Source organism: Paramormyrops kingsleyae, chromosome 22 (assembly GCF_048594095.1).
Source record: "Paramormyrops kingsleyae isolate MSU_618 chromosome 22, PKINGS_0.4, whole genome shotgun sequence".
Taxonomy (NCBI): domain Eukaryota; kingdom Metazoa; phylum Chordata; class Actinopteri; order Osteoglossiformes; family Mormyridae; genus Paramormyrops; species Paramormyrops kingsleyae.
This window is the reverse complement of record NC_132818.1, coordinates 14,125,511-14,145,328: the sequence shown is the minus strand read 5'-3', so window position 1 is coordinate 14,145,328 and position 19,818 is coordinate 14,125,511. Positions and strand designations below refer to the sequence as shown.

Sequence of the window (19,818 nt, the reverse complement as noted above, 5' to 3'; positions counted from 1 at the left end):
TATATAAGGTCCCATACTTGACTGCGCCTGTCAGAGCCCAAACCAATCCATGAAGTACAAGGAATTGTCTGTAGACAGGATTGTAGCGAGGCACAGATCTAGGGAAGAGTACAGAAAGAAATCTGTGGCATTGAAGGTCCCAATGAGCATAGTGACCTCCATCATCCGTAAATGGAAGAAGTTTGTTACCACCAGGACTCTTCCTAGAGCTGGCCGCCCGGCCAATCAGAGCGATCGGTGTAGAAGGGTCTTAGTCAGGGAGGTAACCAAGAACCCGATGGTCACCCTCACAGAGCTCTCTGTGGCAAGAGAACCTTCCAGAAGGACAACCATTTCTGCAGCACTCTACCAATCAGGCCTGTTTGGTAGCGTGGCCAGAAAAGCGGGGGGGGGGGACTCGCACCCGGGATCACAAGCCACTCAGTTTTGGCAGAATGGATTGGGAGTCTAGTCAAGGAGAGATGAATGCAGCAATGTAGAGAGACGTCCTTGATGAGTCCTCTGGACTTCGGACGGGGGCAAAGGTTCACCTTTCAACAGGACAATGACCCTAAGCACACAGCCAAGATAACAAAGGAGTGGCCCACGCAGAACCCAGACCTGAACCCCACTGAACATCTCAAGAGATCTGAAAATGGTTGTGCACCGACGCTCCCCATCCAACCTGATGGCGCTTCAGAGGTTCTGCAAAGAAGAGCGAGAGAAACTGCCCAGAAATAGGTGGCCAAGCTTGGAGCATCATACTCAGAAAGACTCGAGGCTGTAATCGCTGCCAAAGGTGTTTCAACAATGTATTGAGCGAATATTATTTTTAATAAATTTGCAAAAATTTCAAGCAAACTTTTGTTCACCTTGTCATTATGGGGTATTTCGTGTTGAATTTACTGGTAAAAAATCTAATCCATTTCAGAATAAGGCTGTAACGTAACAAAATGTGGAAGACGTGACTAAGGGGAAAACTTTCCGGATTGACTGTAAGTGTTTGGCAGAGAGACCGACCGCCCTGCCCTCTGCTCACCACCAGAGCCATGAGCAGTGAAACGTTAATCTGGCACCTCCTTGGGTTGAACTTTACCTGCTTTGAATCAGTTTATAGCTGCCTGGTTTTAGCAGGGCAGCGGGCATGCTTTGTACTGTACCAGTTCCCTTATTTGCCACTGTTTGAACAAACCAAATTACCAAACTGGAAAATGTCAACACTGCCACTGGATTTTGTGAACTATAAAACAAGGATATTTAACGCTGCCAGACATTGTGTCTGGGAGGCTGTTTTTTGGTTTTTTTTGCATCTTTGTAGTTTTTTTTTTTTTTTTGGAGGGGGGGGGGACTTCCCTGCGGTTTTCCCCTGATTTCCTCATGCGGACCAGATTGAAAGAGAAAATACTGGTAGATGCATAAGCTCCAGAGGGACGGACTGATTAACGGGACTTAATGAGGGTGGGTTTCCAATGGACGGTGTCTGTTTGCTCAGACACAGCTGAGCGGGTGATAAGGGCGAGTTCCACTGTTAACGGTCAAATAGTGCACCCCCCTGTACCACACTGAACAATCGACCTACTGGACTTCATTACCAAAGGGTGTTATACCTGGCTTTCTGCATTATATAACAAATAGCACTGCTGCTGTGTGGCTCAGCCACTAAATAAGTTGTGCCTATGATCAGATGGGTGCTGGTTCAAATCCCAGGGTCAGCAGAGCGATTTCCGTGGTGGGTCAGTGGGCAAGGCCCTTAACCCCGCCGAATCTGATAGAAGCGTGTACTAAATGAATAAAATAATGAATAATCTGACACATTTATTTCAAACATTCTGGAAATTACTATTACAGTCTGTGGGTGGCTTGTCATACAGTGACCTTATACAACCATGAACTTTGGCGATTCCGAAGCAGTGCCACTGTAAGACCTGACACATAACCGAATGGCAACCGCTCACTGCTGCCGATAAACCAGAAAATGGTGGTTTGGCTGTTTCCTGCGCAGATGGGAGGCATCTGCTGCGACCCCATGTACTGCGGTGCCCTTTCAGCTTAACTTGTCAGCGCCGCATTAGAATCACTGATTGAGTCCACACCCAAGTTGAGGCTCTGGAATCTTCCGTGGATTCCTGGGTTCCTGCTAGAGCGGCGTGCCAGTTGCTAATGTCACATATTGTGTTTGGTTGCTGCAGGTTTTACGTGCCACTCCTAGGCAACATGATAAAAGACCTGGAAATAGGCAGGTATTGTCTCTATTCACCAAGTGGCCAAAAAGGCGAAGTGAGAGAATGTCCCTGCTGACCATCTAATCACCATTCATCTGATGGTTTCCCAAATCACAAAAAAAACACATGTGAAACTCAGCTGCTATCCAGCCTCCACACTTTTTTATTTTCAGCAGCAAGATAAGGTAGCTCCCAGGGCTGCCGCTCCGATACGTTTTTGGATCACGACCCGGACCATCTACCGCCTCCGTCTCACTCTCTGCTCCTCGCTCGTCACATCGGCATCCATGTGATTTGGTGGCTCGCGTTTGAGATCCCCAGGCCCAGGGGGTGCGATCTGACAGCCCTTCAGAGGAAAGGGGGGGGGGGTGGTCCCACAGCCATGATCCCCTTCAAAGAGGTCCTGGGCCAGGTGAAGAGGACCCTGCGGGAAGCCTCGCCCCCGGAGATTCAGGGGCTACTGGCGGAATTGACCGAGGCTCGCGTCCTTTCCAGGGACTACTGCCTGTTGCTCTCCCAGGAGTGGGATTCCGAGGATGTGGCACGGAGGATTTCGCTGCCTGTGTGGCAGAATTGGGATCTCTGTTGCGGTGCCATCGGAGCGGTGCTGGAGAGAGCGCGGGACAGCGCCAGTGCATCCTGCCAACCCTCCTCCAACGGTCAGTGGCGGCTCGCAAACCTGCTGTGCATTAATGCGTCAGTCTCTTTCGTGTTTCTGCACCAATCTGTGTTTTCACGCCAAGCTCAAACCTGATGTAAAGTTTAATAGTCTAAAACCTCCCTCCTACAATTTAAAGCCACGAAATCTCTGTTACCTAACGTGAGACAGCTAGACTACACTTGATTTCCTTGTGCATAACATATCCATGTTTTCATGACCACTACAGCATTTGACGCTCGTCTTCCTGAATTCCACAAATGCCACCTTTTTATTATCATCCTACCATCCCGCGCTACGAAAATTCTGGCGCCAAAGCACCATATTACCTGCCGAGACAGGTGATGGCAGTTCGAATGTAAGCGAACGTTTTGAAAAGGAAATGTTTTGGTAGTTTGTCTCGTCCGTGTAGCCAGTTATTTTGTGTAACATCGTTCCCCTGCAATAACGCGCAAATGTTCTGTTTCAAAACTACCCGAAGCGGAGAAATGTAAATTAATACAGGTTGAGACCATCGTTTAGTGTGCCGACTATTAATTACCTCACCAAACAACGGCTGAATGGTATCGAAAATGAAACTGGTAAAAGTTATTTCTCCGAGGCTCACCAAGACGCACCAGGAGCAGCCTCTTCTGCAATTTCGTTAAAAAGGGGCTTTTAACAACATAATTGTAAATATATTAAGCTGGAATTTTAACTTATACGACGCAGGTAAAGCTCTCACTTTTTATATAATTTTTACGCAAATATTTGTGTCGCACGCGTATTAAAAGAATGAGCGCATTTCTGACGCATTTTACTGTAATTTCTGTAATTCTATTTGTAAAGATACAATATGTTGCCTATAATTTCTCGTTCATTTTATGGTTTTATATGTATTCGTTAAGTAGATTTTAAAACGTGTAAACTTTGCTGTACTTGTAGGGGTATTTTTGGGGAATTCCGTATCGAACTTAATAACTTCAAGCAGATAGAACTGGCTACCTAGGTTAACCAGAATAAATAATCATATTTATACGTTTAATATATATATATATATATATATATATATATATATATAAAATGATTAATTTATAATAATTTATATTTCTTATGTGCGCGTCTAATTGCATGTGTAATATTGAACTTTGAATTTTACTAATAGGTACTATTTGTCCAGTTATGTCATTACTAATTCGTAGAGCGTTACTTAATGCATAAGTATACATATGACTGTCATCGTTCACCAAATGTAGGCTTAGAGAAAGTAAGTTGCTGTAGATCACCACAGCAGGAATAGCTGGTGAACACCTCGAATCTGTTGCGGAGGTCGCACGACTGCATGTTTCGCCAGACGTTTTTTGATTAATCTGATTTTTCATTTTGTCTGCCGTTGTAAACTAACATGTCGTGGCTTGCTGCGCGCATGCAGAGGAACAAATGGCTGAATTAATTGATGGATGGATGGAAGGTTTGTCAAGCGTTCCACCTTAATTGAACACATTGATCTTACAAGTGGTGTCGTGGTTTGCCCAGACCAATCCACTTTGTGACAAAATGAGGTCCACAGGATCAAAGTTTCAGTTATTCAAGTATGGCAGAATATCGACCTGATACCTGCAAGTCACCAATTTTCCACCAGCTGGCAGTGCCGTGTACAGCACCACGTGGTTTGTGCAAAAACAAAAATCCGCTCGGCAGGTGACGTTGTCGGATTTAGTACATCCGGAGCTGCTTCGGGATCATTTTGAAATCGCAACGAAGATGTATGGTACAGAAATGGATGGCGTAAAATGTTTTTATAGAAACTAATCATCCAAGCGCAAATCTCGGTGGGGTCATCCAAGAGGCATCAGCAAGGGCCTAAATTTGGTTGGAACATTGGGGAGGGGTGGGGTTTGTATTAGCTGGTTTTAATTTATTGTGGGGGCTACAACCCCCCCCCCCCCATCCCCCCGTATTTTATGCCCGTGGGCGTCAGACTAGGTTAGATTAAGCTTCATTGTCTTTGCGCAAAGTACAAGTACACGGTCGATGAAACGCATTTTGGCATCTAATCTGAAAGTGCAAAATAGCGCAAAATGCTAAGAAAAGCTTTACTATGTAGCCTATGCATGTGTGACAAATGGTTAAAAATTACACTATATGACCAAAAGTAAGTGGACACCCTTATTAATTATAGTAATTAACTAATTTAGCCATACCCATGCCCACAGTTATGCAGTCTTCTGCTACAAACATCAGCGGCAGAATGGGTGGTTGTATAGCAGAGGGCAGTGACTTTCCATAGGATGGGCACTATGACTGGCCTGCGATTATTCAGGCCCATACACAGCAGGGCTTGACGCACTATATGTCATGACTTATTATTAAGTTCCGTTAATTATTTTATATATTACCTTTCACAACAGAGTCGGCCCAAGGTTTTTTCAGGGGCGCGTCATTGGCTAATACGTTTTTGAATGACAGCTCAATGCCACAGACATTTTTAATTAACAGCGGGACTGTACATTCACTATACCCACTAACTAATTTTTACTGGATCCGACAACAAGATTAACAAAGTGTAAGTGTTGATGTTGTTTGTGCTACACTATACATTTTACGGGTTTTTTCCTGAAAAAACCCGCCCACGCGAGAAGTTTGTGTCAGAACTGTAAACAAAAAGTCAGGGAGCGCAAGCGAGGAAGCTGGCAGCGTAAACAAAGGAAAACATTATCAATAGACCAATAATTTGTTTGCAAGTTGTTATAAATTTTACGTTTGAGATGACATTTGCAAGCTATAAATTTGTTTGCAAGTTATAAATTTTACTTTTGAGATGACATTTCTTTTGCTTCAGTGAGAAGTTTTGCTTGATAATATTAGCACAAATCAAATCCCATACAAAAAGGAGGACAAAGAAATGAGAGCGAGAAAAAGAAAGACAGACAGACAACGGAGGAGAGGAGCCAAAAACACCTAAGTAGAGAGGAAAAAATTACCTTGAGGGTCCAATGTCAACTGGCTGCCCGACACCGGGCATGCAGACAATGTCGAAAAAGATGTGGGCAGTTAAAATTCCCATAATCATCATCAGAATCATAGCTGTCAAGTCTCCCGTTTTGGCCGGGAAACTACCGTATTTTACCCCTCTTTCCCGCCGTCCTCCCGTATTAGTATTTTCCCGTTAATCTCCCGTATTATTATATCATTAAAAAAAAAAAATTCCTCTGCCTCTCCAAACTGAACTGTCAGTAGCCTCGCGAGAACTGCCACCTGCAGTAGTCTGCAGGTCATTCACAACATTAACCAGGTCATAAATGCGGAGGTTAAAATGGCAATGCCTTGTGCCAAAAACAACGTTACTGTCACCTTCTGTGACGACTTCAACAAGGATACAAAGTCTGCAGCAAATCTGTATAATAAGTCATTAGTGAATGCCAGAGAGCCACATGAGTGAACATGAGAAATTAAAAGAAAATTTGTAATGAAAATAAAATGTAAATGACAAGTGGTTATTTTAGATTTCTTGTACACCTGTCTTAAAATGTAAGGGATACTGGAGCTTGGTTGGGGTGGTGAGGTGGCTCGCGGTGGGTGCCGGAAAATATCCCTTATTTTCAAATCCAAAACTTGACAGGTATGATCAGAATTACTTGCCATTTGTGCCACAGTAGCCCTTCTGTTGCTTCGCACCAGACATGAAATCCCTCAGTCACATCCAGCATCCCACATGGCCGTCCAGCATCCTGTCTGTGGTTTCTCCCTCCTCAGCCCCCTCTCAGCAAACATTCATCATGACTTACCGTCAGCGCCCCACCCGCCGTGCCGTTTTTCAGTCTCTTGTTTTTAATATAAATAGTTTTTTTAATATAACCAGTTTTTTATATATATAAACAGGCTGTTTTCCCCTCCCAGCCCCCAGCAGCCCTAAGTAGATATATAATCATTGCTTCCTCAGCATGTGTGTGGATGTGTGTGTGTGTGTGTGCTTGAGATATACCTTATTTTGTGGGGACCAAATGCTGTTTTACCTTATGGAAACCAGTTTCTGGGAAAAGCTCAGTTTTCTAAAAATCTATGACTGCAATCGAAAAACTAAAAATGCAGAAACTCTTGTATTTTGTTTGGTTACTTATGGTTAAGGTTAGGGCTGGGTAGGGGTTACGGTTGTCATAGTTAGCATTAGCATTTTCCCCACAGGAATGAATGAGCGCTCCTCACAAAGATATGATTGTGTGTGTGTGTGTATGTGTGTGTGTATAGATATATAAACATGGTCACTGCACATTTAAATGTAAATAACTATGCAATCCATGGTGATGAATATAATTCAGTTATTGTCAGAACTGCTCCAGCTATCTCGAGACATAATAAGCCAGGTTTCCCCAAAAGTCTCTCTGGAGGTCAGGATATCTGCCTCATTCCTCTGCCCTTACATATTTAACCTGGTGAGACTTGGTCTTGTTAACCTTGGAAGCTTGAAAACTGTACCTGCCATGATAGGACAGCACACTAATAATTACAACCAAACTGATTCTTATTCTAAACTATGTAATGTACTTATACGGTCTTCTTAGTTTGCAAAGATAATGAACAAGTACTTTTGTGTTGTTGGGGGGGGGGGGTACATGTATGATCTGGTGGGGATGAGGTGAACTGACAAAACTGGCGACCTTTATACCGGTCGAGAGGACAGTGCATGTGCTGTTTGTCTGAGGGATGGTTGCATTACTCACATGTGCTGCAGTAACCCAACTCTGCAAAAATATGCCCATGTGGTTTGGTGGGAGCAAAAACACCCAAACAATAACAAGGCTCTTGATAACAGGCTTTTTGCAACATGAGTCTGGGACTGCTCTATCGCTCTCTCAACATGAAGGTGAAAATTGGCTTCTTTTGCAGGAGCAGGGATGCAGGAAATGACTTTAGATCCACTCGGGTTCCTGGAACATATTTCCATCGAGGACTTTGGTAGGTATGGTTACAAGCTTCAGCCAGTAATTGCACTGTCCTTGACCCAGCAGCTCTGTGAATTTTCTGTGGTGATTTACCCCCCCCCCCCCTCCATTCTGACAGGGCCAGTAAGCCCTCTTATAGTTCCCTGCTCCTGACTGAGGAGTAGTGAAGATCAGCACAAACCCCTCCTCTAAACCAAATACAGTCAGCTGTATGGAAGGGGCATGTATTATGTATTGCTCATTGTGTTGGGGAGCTGTGGCTGTAAGCAGAAGGTTGCCGGTCATGTGAACGGAGTGGAAGGATTTTGGCCAGAGCCGGAGCAAACGTGGAGCGGGAGGGAAGGATTTTGGCCAGAAGAGGAGTGGGAGCGAGATCAGAGCAGCATATTTGGAAAACAAAACCTCTCGCTCTGTCTCGCTCCACCTTCTGATATCGCTCAGTTCTGGAAATAAATGATTTCTGCTTGAATGTGGATTCTCATCCACTCCGCCCACATGCTCTGTTGCCAGTCAATGGCCAGATGTTTAACACAGCTGCCCACGATTAATAACTAATTGCAATACTGGCATGTAATTCAGTGGGTTGGGACACTGCACCTGTGCTCAGATGGACAACAGTTCAAATCCCAGGTTCGGCAGGGTGATGTCACCGTTAGGCGCTTGGGCAAGGCCCAAGGTTACACCCAATTGTTCCAGGGACTGACTGACCCTGCTTTTGCAAAAATCTATTATCTTTGGATAAAAGCGTTGTTTAAAAGTGCACATTTCATTCTCCTCATGTGTCCCTACCCCCCGCCAGATGATTATGCAATCTTCTCACCAAACCCGCATGACGATTTGACAGAAGACGGAGACTTAAATGACAGCATTGGTAGGACAAAAGCAAAACTTCTTTTTCTTTTCCTACCTGCGTGGACGATTGTGTGATACTTTCATTTCCTAAATGCCAGTCTTTAAAAAAAAAAAAGGAACGAATAAGTATTTGGTTCATTAAAGAGAGACACTGATTATAACTTTGCTCTAAATGATTGTATAATCGGCTTCAGATAAAGGGACCTGGGGGTCTTCACAACACTTTGTAGTCTTGGGGAACAGCTTGGCTGCTTGTTTGAACTTGATCTACACATTTGTGCTGTTTTTCTAATGGTCTTTTCTTCCACAGAGACCCTGATCCGGATTCTGAGTGAGGAAGAATCCCGTAGGTGGCTGTCGCCGTTAACTTTTGTTTATATGTTTACGTTTTTCTATGAATCATAAGTCAGTTCAAAGGCATTTCAGGCTAAGGTGTGGCTCTAACGGCGCTTAGATAACGTTATTATTACCTTGTTATTCTCATTGTAATGCCTGTTTTTTTTCCTCGTTGCAATAGTCAATGGACTGACAGAGCCTTCACTTCCCGAACCAGCCAGTTGGGAGCCACCTGAGACCAGTTTGGAGAGCAAGAGGCCAGAGAAGAAGAGAGGTGACTAAAGCTGCTCCATCTGACTCCTCCCCCAACCAAACACACCCTGCCCCTGCCCACCAGGCTCATGCCAATACTCGATCCAGGTGTGGGTCATGCCAAGTGGAGTAGAGTCTGCCTTCTCATTCTTCGCCCGTGTTCCTTCTCTTCCAGAACGAAGCCATTCAGCAAGTCCATCCCGCGGAGGTGCTCCCAGGAAGCGCAGCAGGCGAGGTCGTCCATCATTCAATGTTAATCGGGACTTGCAGACTGTGTCTGTCTCCTGTCTGTTTTGAGGCATCAATAGGACACTTCGCTGTGTTACACCGCAGGTCCTGCCGGAAGTCGTGTGTCAAAGAAAACCCGGGGAACAGAGTCACGCAGCGGCCAGATGGGTGAGGAGCAGGACACGCGTACGATACTAGGCCTCACTCCCTATCCAAACAACAGCATACAGCATAAACAAATGGCAATCGCTCCCTATGCACCCGACACACACAGAACATACACAGAGCAAAGTGGCAAAAGTCGCCCGAAGACGTAAACCAAAAACCGGGCGAGAGATCGAAACCAAACAGCAAATAAACCAAAGCGAAGTTACAGAAAACCAATAAACCAAAAACCGTCATAGACAATAAATCAAACAAAGAAAGCGAACCAATAATAGCAAATAATGAGCAGAGCTGTCGGCTCGAGGAGACGGAAGTGACGGATGGTGCCTGTGGCGAGTCGTGGGCGGGGTCTAGACGGGGAGGCGGAGCAAAGGTCGAATGGAGGGCGTGGCCAGGCCTGTGGGCGGAGCTGCACTTGCAGCGGCGCGTAACGGCTCACATGGGGCCAATGCTGAGAGATAAAAGGCACCCAAAGATGAACAAAGACAGCTAACAAAAATGACAGGTCATTTTATAGTGTCAAACATGGGCATATCAAGCTTAGTATCCAGACAAAGTATATATTTTTAAAAGCTACCCAATAAAATAGCTGGTCTGTGCGTCTGTTACAATACTTTGTTATACCCTGGGGTGGAACTGAAGAATTTTTGGTGCTATTCAACTGGGCTAGTTCAGTAAAAAAAAAAATGCATTTTTTTTTATTAGCAAGCTGGTGTATTTTGCGACTTACCTTATGCTCAGTCTCCAGCCCTGCTTATGTCTCTTTCCAACATTTGAATTAGAGCAGCTCATTCTCACCAATTGTAGGTTAGCTCATAAATAACAAAATAGAAATTACAAATAATTATCACACAAAGGGTGAAACGTAGCGGCAGTTAAAGAAATGCTGCAGTACTTCTTCAAATAACACTCGTAACAGTGAAGTGTGGTTTCTCTTATTTCCGGTAGCAGTCATGGTTCATGCTATCTAGGCCAAATATGGATGTTGGGGCTTTTTCTGTCTTCGAACTAATGTTTCACAGCTATGCAATGAAAAAAGGCTGTTTGATCCTCCCAGCCCCCAGCAGTCCTAAGACCCCAAATGGGCCTGCCCTGCCACCCCCCCAGGGACTCCTCCAGACCATCCACCACCTGCTGCCCCTTTCCATCTCCACGGCCTTCGTCAACGCTTGTGAGGGTGAGTGCATGGAAAGCCAAACCCCCCCCCCCTCCAGGCTGAGCTGGTTTCCTCCCTCACCACCCCCACACGTCTTCTCACAGGTGCCACTGCGATTCAGCTTATCCCAGCCGTCACATACCCACAGCAGGTCATAAACATCTCCGTGCCCAATCCAGGACCTCCCACTTATGTCATTGGTACGCAGAATATTACTTTATTTCATGGTCACCAGCAGGTGGCGCTATTTTAAGGGGAGGATTGATTTTGCAGCAGGAGGGTGACAGGTGTGAATCCCAATGGTGTTTCATTCATTCTGTAATTGTCCTTCTCTGCATAGTGCCCCAGTCGCACCTGCCGCCGGTGACTCACGTCATGCCGCAGTCTCCTGGTAAGACGGCACAACGGGGACCCCACCACAGAGGCAGAAACCCAGCGAGTGGTTCACAGATTCTCTGTGGGCGGAGCCACTTCAAGCCATGTCACACTGAGCTCAGTTTTATACCTGTGTATTTTTTTACCCATCAGGCACTGGGGCTGCAGTTCCCTCTGACTTCATGGTCTCCACCCCGGGCAGTTCTTGTTTGGACAGTGCATTCCAAGCCTCATATCCGGAACAGACTCCCACCCCATCTCCCACCAGAGGTACCTCCTGTGGTATCCATCCATGAATCATTAGCCTCAGCTAACCCTCAATCTAAGCGAGTGTCCTCACTTATCTCGTCACTGACCTCAAACACAGGAACATTCCTGAACAGCTGTAGCGGTTCTCGCCTGTATGTTGTTTATCTCCCATATGCTGCCCCCCCAATAACAAAGAAAAGCACCATTTAGTAGTAACTGCCATTTTTATTAAGACACTTGGAATAGTTCAAGTAAAACATTGTAGAATTTAAAACTGATTTAACTAATTACATTAATACTGTACAAAGTCAGAGGTGCACTATTTGATTGATTCCCCGGCTCCTCCCACCTCGGGCTACTTCTGGTGTGGTAGCCTGCCTATCTTGCAAACTGGAATCAAGTTGCACACTTCGACAAGGTTGATCAGCCCACACTGTGGCGTGATACCATTGGCGTCACATGCAAATGAGCGATAGAAAACCAAGCAGGCAAATGTCACCATTCCGAATTTTCTCGTGCGAACACTGCCCATGTTGCCCATACCTAAATCCACCAGTGTTGAACAAAACTATACATTTAATTGAAGGAGCAAAAAATATTAAATGGAGATATCGGATATGCATTTGCAGATACGTCGCCTTGCAAAGAATCGCCAGTCCAAACCCCTCCATCTGAACCTGCGCCAGGAAAACCCAGTGAGTTCTGGCTTTTACACTCAATTCATATATGTCACTGAGATTAGTTAGATCAGTGTTTCCCGAGCCAGTCCTTGGGGACCCCCAGACAATCCACATTTTTGCTCCCACCCAGCTTCCTGCCAGACAGGCCAAATTTTTGGGAGCTGAGAGGGAGCAAAAATATTAACTGTTTGGGGGACAGTTTGGGAAACACTGATTTAGATGGATTGATTTTAAATTAACTCCCCCACCCCCCAGAATGCGCTGAGGACTATACTCAGTCAGTCAAGGCCCTGATGAGGGAAATCGCCCGGAAGACGGACCCAGAGAACGAGATGTCCGTGGAGTCCCAGTACATCGACGTTCCCCTGGTCCAGAGGCAGATACGACTTAAGACTGGGAAGAATGCGAGCAAGTGTCTGGAGAAGGAGCTGGTGATGCTCAGCGACGCTGACAGCAAGAGGGCCGTGCTACACATGGGGCAACTTTTTGAGGACATGGGGCAGAAGGGCGGCCGACTGATTGCTCTGCTCGGCAAGGCCGGTGGGGGCAAGACCGCATTCGTACAGAAACTCTGTCTGGACTGGGCAGATGGCAACCTCCCCCAGTTCGAGTATATCTTTGTGCTGGACAGCAAGGTGCTTAACCTCCCACATACAACCTATAGCCTGAGGAAGCTCCTGTTCGATCTGTCCTCCTCCCCACCCTGCAAAAACACCACCGCCATCTTCAAACATGTTCTCAGCGTGCCCCAGAAAGTCCTGATCGTTTTCGACAGTTTCGACGACTTCAGGGACCCAGAGGGCCTTCTACATTCGCCGGCCACTTGCAACACTAAGGAACGCTTCAGCGTCAAGCAACTGTTTGCCGGAATATTCCAGAAGAAGCTGCTCCGCGGATGTACACTCTTGATCTTGGCCAGGCCTAAGGGGGTCTTCAACCAGTTCTTGGCCAAGGTGGACAGAATTGTGGAGCTCTGTGGCTACTCTCCGGAAAACATCACGCTGTATATCTCGGAGTGTTTCAGAGACAGAGGTGATAAGGCCCTGGAGAAACTGAAGAAGCAACGGTACCTAAGTAGCCGCTGCTCCAACCCACTCATATGCAGGTATATGTGCTTCCTTCTCAAGCACTCGGAGAGACTGCCCTCAACACTCACTAGCTTGTTCCAACAGGTGCTTGACAAAAAAATGCACTCAGACACTCAAGGAGAAGATTCCAAAATGGCCCAGCAGAGGGCGCACTTGAGTAAGCTCTGCTGCATAGCCTGGGCTGGGGTGAAGAACCACAATTCCATTCTGGATCAGAAGGACACTGCAGAGCTGAAGGAATTTGGGCTAAAATGTGGACTGCTGACCACATACCTCACCAGAGCGAAGGACTCTGAGGAGCGGCAGGGTCACGGGTTCGCCCACCCCCTGCTGCAGAGCTTCCTGGCCGCCCTGCACCTGGTGCAGTCCCGCGATGTGAGCGACAAGGCGCTGGTGGCCCAGTTGACGGCACCTCAGAAGAGGCGGCGGCTGCTGACGGATTGGCTGGAGGCCACGTGGCGCTTTGCCCTTGGCCTGCTCTTCCAGAAGGGCAGAGTAGAGGCGACGGCAGCGGTGGTGGCCAAGAAGGCAGCTGCTGCCATGCACCTGCGGGGCCTGAAGCCCGGCGACCTGGGCCCCGCCCGGCTGATGGAGCTGTGTCACTGCGTTTATGAGGCTGCCGATGCCGCCATTACGCGGCACTTGGTCAGGAACCTTCCGGAAGACCTGCGCTTCTGCGGCATCCAGCTCAGCTCCCCGGACGTCTTTGTCCTTCAGCACCTCCTACAGAAAGCCAGAGACATGAAGAGGAGCTTCTCCATCGACCTGCAGGACACCGGCATTGGCCTCCAGGGCTTGAGAGACATACTTGGGCTGAAGTGTGTCCAGTCATTCAGGTCAGGAATCGGAGAGCTGAATAAATTAACCATCGCCACTACTTTGTCGATACCATGACACCATCTTTGTTCTTTCAGGGCGTCGATAGAGGACACAATAAATCTGTGGGAAGATCTGCAGAAAAAATGTGAAGAGAGGCTCTTGCAAAACACCATCAGGAAGTTCACCATCAGTCCCTTAAAAGCCACACATCTGGACCACGTAGACCATCTGATCATGCTGGTGCGGATTTACAGAGGAGGGAAGATATCCACAGGGTAATATTTTAATGTCAACCATGCAGTCTTTCAACTGTCCCCATCATCTTGTTGTATTGATGAGTATTTTCGTTTAGAAAGGAGTCCAGGGCTAACAGGAGGTGGGTGGAGTGGGGGAATCAATCAAATAGCACCAAGCTGTCTGGTAAATACTGAAGGCTAGCAAAATGGCTGACTTCAGAATTTACTGCAGCAGAGGGAGAAGCATCAGCCCCCCCCCCTCCCCCAAACCATATCCCACAGCCCCCAGCCACCTCTCAGGATTAATTTCACTGTCTGCTTCAACGTACCAGCAGATCCACTGACATCCGTCTAACTTTCCATGAAATCTTTTCCCCAAATAGTACATTTAGATATTACATTCATTCAAACATAAAACAGTGGATTCTTTTTCAATAATAACAGTGTTTTATGGAATATTCCTGTCTTGACATAGTAACATTTATTTTGTCAGGTGTGAGTAATACACACAAAATAATCCAAAAGCACTGTAAGATGAGGAACCTTATTTAAAAATGTCTGTATGGTTAATAAACTAATTCTCACACTGAATATTGGCGAAATCTAACCTGCAATTGAAGCATATGCATTGTACTGTACATCCTGAAAAGATCATGAAAGGGAGGGAGATGGTGATTAATTACAGAAATTCATCACATAATTTTTTACTTATTCCCAGCCCTAGTAAACACTGATGAGCACTGACCACTTCAAATAAAGCTCGGATTTTTCTGAAAAGTACAGTTTGAAATTTCGAGAGTTTGTCAGAGCAGCGGTTCTGCTGTTCCGTTTCACATTTCAGAGTTCGTCAGAGCAGCGACTTGGCTGTTCTGTTTGACATTTCGAGAGACTGTCAGAGCTGTGACATGCAACTTGTGTTTAAATCATTTGCCAAAAAGTTGCACTGTCTCTTTTCAGTGATCTGAGGTCAGAACCAGCAGTAGAAACCACCACCTTTGATGTTCCCGCTGTTAGAAACCTTCAGAAACTGGAACTCAGGTATGGGCAGAAGATCACAGCACGTGACTCTTCTTTGGTTTTGCTGGGGAATAGTTCTAGAGAACATCTCCACTGGTGGAGGTCTCTGCTACCTGTGAGGGAGGGGTTTGTGGTGAAGGGGGGTGGAGCCATATAACTCATCCAGTGTGCTTTGCTTCTTCAGCTTAGGCCCATCAAATGGACCCATGGGCTTCACCAAGCTCATGGAGGTCCTACCTGCACTGCAATGGCTCCAGCATCTTGAGTAAGCCCTGGTCATCATCTCATTGCACAGCTGTCACCCAAAGAATTTGATGACACAAGTCTGGTGGTCAATGAAGCACCTTTCTCATGGATCTATTTGGGTCACCCTATAAATTTTTGCTTTTTAACATTTTGTGTTTCTTCGGTGTTTTCCAGTCTCGAGGACAATAAAATCGGAGATAGAGGAGCAGAAGAACTGGCGGCTGTTCTGTCAGCTTTGAGCTCTCTGGAAATGCTGAAGTGGGTAACTGCTTCTCAACCTAGTAGAGTGTATTGGCAGTGCTGAACTGATTTACATACACCCAGGGGCACCGTAGTGGGGGAGTTTGGATGATTCCAAGGGCCCCTGAGTGACAGGAAAATAACTGGATTGATCTGGACTGGGGGGGCCAATATGAAATGATTTCATGGGGCCGAAAATCTCTAGCAACGCCCCTGCATATACACCATGAAATATCTTGTTCAGCATATTTGGACATACGAATAGTTCATTCTCATTTCAACAATACAGGTAAATTAATGTTTGTGCCAGTGGCTGCCTGTAGATCCCTTAATGATGCTCTGGGGTTCCTGGAGACTTCCAGAAGCATCCTTTGTTCAGCTCTCGTTTAGTAGTTGATGGGACAACCTGGCCTCGATTGGATCTATGAGGATGATCTTTCAGACAGTACACTGATTGCCTGTAAATTAATATACAAATACTGTACGTCGAGTAAGAGATACTTTTTCACAGCATTATACATCTGTGATTCCTGCCTTGATCTGGACCCCCCACATGGGATTATTATGTAAGAATAATTTAATTGACCTTAATAATTACACCAACTCAGTACTAAATTTCACAGCCATTTCTAGAGGTGGAAAGTTCAGCTCAGAAAGTACAAATCTAGGACAAGGTTTTGTTTCAACCAGCCAGTTGAGTACTCTGTGACTACGATTCTTTATACTCACCTGGTTGGTTGAAACAAAACTTTGAATGAATGGAAGTTACATTTATGCAGCGCTTTTACAAAGACCCAAAGCGCTTTACAGAAGCAATGAGGAGCCACTTCAACCACCTCTGTGTAGCACCTACCTGGATGATGCGACGGCAGCCATTCTGCACCAGTACACTGACCACACAGTAGCTAAGGTGGTGAAGGGGCAGGAGAGAATTCACCAGTTAGATATAGGGGGTGAATAGGAGGCCAGATTTTTGAAAGGGCCACAGTGGGCTATTTTAGCCAGAACATCAGGGTACCACCCCTACTCTTTCAAAAGATGCCCAGGGATCTCAGAGAGTCAGAACCTCAGTTTTTACACCTCAGCCAAAGGACGGCACCATTTTTACAGCACAGTGTCTCCATCACTGCACTAGACATTGAGACCCGCAGAGACCACAGGATGGGCTCCCCCTGCTGGCCACACCAACACCTCTTCCAGCAGCAAGTTGGACCAGCTTTCCCAGTTGGTCTCCCATCAAAGTACTGGCCAGACCCAAACCAGTTTAGTTTCAGGGGGATCACCTAGCCTGAACTGCAGGTGGTGGAGCTGCTCCGCAAAACCTTGGTCTGGATTTGAACTTTCTGGACCTGAACTTTCCACCACTGGCCACTTCATGCATCCTTCCATCTTCCATCACTGCTTAAATTGCAGTTTAGGGTGAGCCTGGAACTGAACTCAGGCAGCACAGACTCCTTTGATGGTATCTCAGTCTGAAACATAATATTATCAAGTAATATTATTAATTGAGAGAGAAGTTTTATTTCCAATTTATTTAACTGACAGGAAGACACGATAGGCATGTCTTGAAATGTGTTTCACAGTCCTGTAAAATACACTGCACAGTGTTTCTGAATCATTTTGCTTCAATTTAATGACACCTGTGTATCGATATGATGGTACAATATGATGCTGTAAATGTGATGTAAATGTAGTGCTGTACTAGAAAGGATTGGTCTGAGTAGTTATTTCCTCCCAGTTTGTCCCAGAACTGTATCGGAGACAAAGGACTGGAGAAGCTGGCCCCAGCCCTGCCGTCACTGGTTTCGCTGCATAGTCTCAGGTAATGCCAAGACACCTACGAGGTGCCCCTTAGCCATTGGCGGGGCGTCGATATTGACATGACTGACCTCTCCCTGTCTCCCTCTAGCCTGTACAGCAATTTCATCTGTGATGGCGGGGCTGAGAGTCTGGCCAAGGTGCTGCCCGACATCCAGTCACTGACAGACCTGGAGTAAGTCTGCCTTCTGATGGCCTGCCCCCCGTGGGCCTTAGCACCTTAACACAGCCGCTCGAGTAGCACCTCAGCGCATGGCCTCGTAGCCCAAGGGAAGCCACACAGCACAGCAGTTAAACACGCTAGTCCTTCTCTACAGCAGAGGTTCTCAGTCCTCAGCCTGGGATTGAATGTATCAAATCTGGCCCGGTGGCAGCCCTCCCCTTCTTACCAGGGTATGATGGTCCAGTCATGAAAAACCTGGGAAGCCCTGCTTAGCGGATTGGACTGAACCTTTAACTGCTACACTGTAGCTTCCTTACATCCATATGCAATAGCATCATTCTGTTAGCATTGTTTATTATTATTATTATTAGCTGGAACAAAAAGCATAAGTATCTGTTACTGTACGGCAGTGTTTCACAATCCGGTCTTTGGAAACCCACAGATCTTCCATGTTTTTACTCCCTCCCAGAACTGGGAGGGAGCAAAAATGTGGACCGGCTGTGGGTCCCTGAGGACCGGATTGGGAAACACAGATCTAGGGCTAGACCCTCTCCTCCATGATGAAGCTAAACAGTGTAAGTGTATCTCCCATGTGGCCCTCCGGCTGTCCCCAGAGGGGAGCACTTTAACTGCTCTGGTGAAAATACCAGCCCGCATAAAATTAATTGTCACAGAGAAGGAAGTCTGCTAAGCAACCGAACAGTCCTAAGTATCAAAGAATTGCACATTTCTTTGCAGTGGATCGCTGAGTTTAGGGCAGGGGTCTCCAACTCCGGTCCTGGAGAGCTACTATCCAGTAGGTTTTCTATCCTACCTGGCTTCTGATGAACCACACTAGTTCTCAGGTAAATACCAGGAGCAGGTGTGACTCATCAGAAGCCAAGTGGGACAGAAAACCTACTGGATAGTAGCTCTCCAGGACCGGAGTTGGAGACACCTGGTTTAGAGCGATGGGTAAATCAGTATTGACCTGTCCTAACTGTGTTTCATCCTTGGTTTTGCCTACCCAGTGTCAAGGATAACAGGTTCACCAACGTTGGGGCACAGAGCCTGAGCCATGGATTGAAGAACGCACCAAGGATGAAAACTGTGAGGTCAGCCATTTTGCACAATGGATCATTTCAGTGATTCTGAATCAGAGGTGCAGTATTTAAAGGATGCTCCTATAATACCTGCAAAATCGGCTATACAAATCACCACTAAACAAAGCAGGAAATCTTGGTGTGCATGTTACACACCTTCTCTTTATGGTGTTTTACAATGGTGGAGGTGATGTAATGTTAAATATGTCAGTTAATGAAATTACGGGAGTTGGTGGAGATTGCTGCCTCTTTGATATTAACACTGAGGAACCTTTCTCAAACAGGATGTGGAATCATTACATTCCCCATGGAGTACTTGAGCACCTCAAACAACAGGATCCGAGGATCAGGTCACTATAGCTGATAACTATCGCACAAAGACAAAAACAATGCACAAAAAACCTGACCGCACCACAGCGTGCAAACAACAAATACTTTATAGACAGGTCTATTGATCAAGATTCCTTTCCAAATTCCTGACTGTTTATTATACTGTATACTACTTGTTTGGACACTAAATGTAGATACAATTATTTTGTGAGACACTGTTTTTACTAACAATGAACTGAACTGCAGTAACAGCCTCAATGTAATCATTGCAATTATGTTTGTAATGAGGATTATCATACCACAATTCACTTTCTCCTGCAACTCCAACTACTTCCCAATGGCAGCTATTGAACTGTGAGTCTGAATGTATTTCTGCTGTTTATGTTGTGTTGAAATATTTCTTGCATTCTTGCTGTAAGCATAATTTTGACTGTTACTGCTATTCTTCTACTAAATGAGGTGGCTGAGGTGAGACGTAGCAATAAAACAAAATCAGTCTGCTGCTTTCGTTTTCAGAATAAAGATTTTATACATGAATATTCCTGTTGTTTTTTTTACCTTACTGAGTGTGTAGCACATCCAAGGCGGAGATTTCCGTATGGCCAGGAGAGATATGTCCCTATGTTTAGGGGGGGGGGGGGTGGGGATTCAGAGCTGACTTGGCCCCTACCAGTGTTGAAACCATACCTACGGACTCGATCGCAT

The 19,818-nt window shown here is 45.9% G+C and overlaps 1 protein-coding gene across 3 annotated transcripts; it reads left to right on the top strand.

Moving 5' to 3' along the window:
- The first annotated feature begins 1,303 nt into the window (after positions 1 to 1,303).
- ciita (class II, major histocompatibility complex, transactivator) lies at positions 1,304 to 19,650 on the top strand. 3 transcript variants are annotated; one of them, XM_023821863.2, is made up of 21 exons: positions 1,304 to 2,860; positions 7,726 to 7,794; positions 8,581 to 8,652; positions 8,944 to 8,979; positions 9,151 to 9,243; positions 9,397 to 9,456; positions 9,555 to 9,617; positions 10,672 to 10,791; positions 10,875 to 10,970; positions 11,111 to 11,161; positions 11,299 to 11,415; positions 12,024 to 12,089; positions 12,330 to 13,998; positions 14,077 to 14,256; positions 15,175 to 15,255; positions 15,419 to 15,499; positions 15,655 to 15,738; positions 17,459 to 17,542; positions 17,630 to 17,713; positions 18,712 to 18,795; positions 19,068 to 19,650. In XM_023821863.2, exons 1-21 carry the CDS (start codon positions 2,584 to 2,586, stop codon positions 19,141 to 19,143), a joined length of 3,543 nt encoding a protein of 1,180 aa, XP_023677631.2. In that variant the 5' UTR covers positions 1,304 to 2,583; the 3' UTR covers positions 19,144 to 19,650. The 3 variants fall into 3 exon arrangements, with proteins under 3 accessions (XP_023677631.2, XP_072560733.1, XP_023677632.2); XM_072704632.1 differs by lacking the exon at positions 1,304 to 2,860 and adding an exon at positions 3,195 to 3,217; XM_023821864.2 differs by lacking the exon at positions 1,304 to 2,860 and adding an exon at positions 3,289 to 3,570.
- The last annotated feature ends 168 nt before the right edge of the window (positions 19,651 to 19,818 follow it).

What these genes read in the sequence shown, in the direction of transcription:
- ciita (XM_023821863.2), top strand. Translation starts at nt 2,584, where the DNA reads ATGATCCCCTTCAAAGAGGTCCTGGGCCAGGTGAAGAGGACCCTGCGG. An exon ending in TATTTCCATCGAGGACTTTG is followed by an intron (nt 7,795 to 8,580) that starts GTAGGTATGGTT and finishes ACCCCCCGCCAG; the next exon opens with ATGATTATGCAATCTTCTCA. An exon ending in CACCCCATCTCCCACCAGAG is followed by an intron (nt 11,416 to 12,023) that starts GTACCTCCTGTG and finishes ATGCATTTGCAG; the next exon opens with ATACGTCGCCTTGCAAAGAA.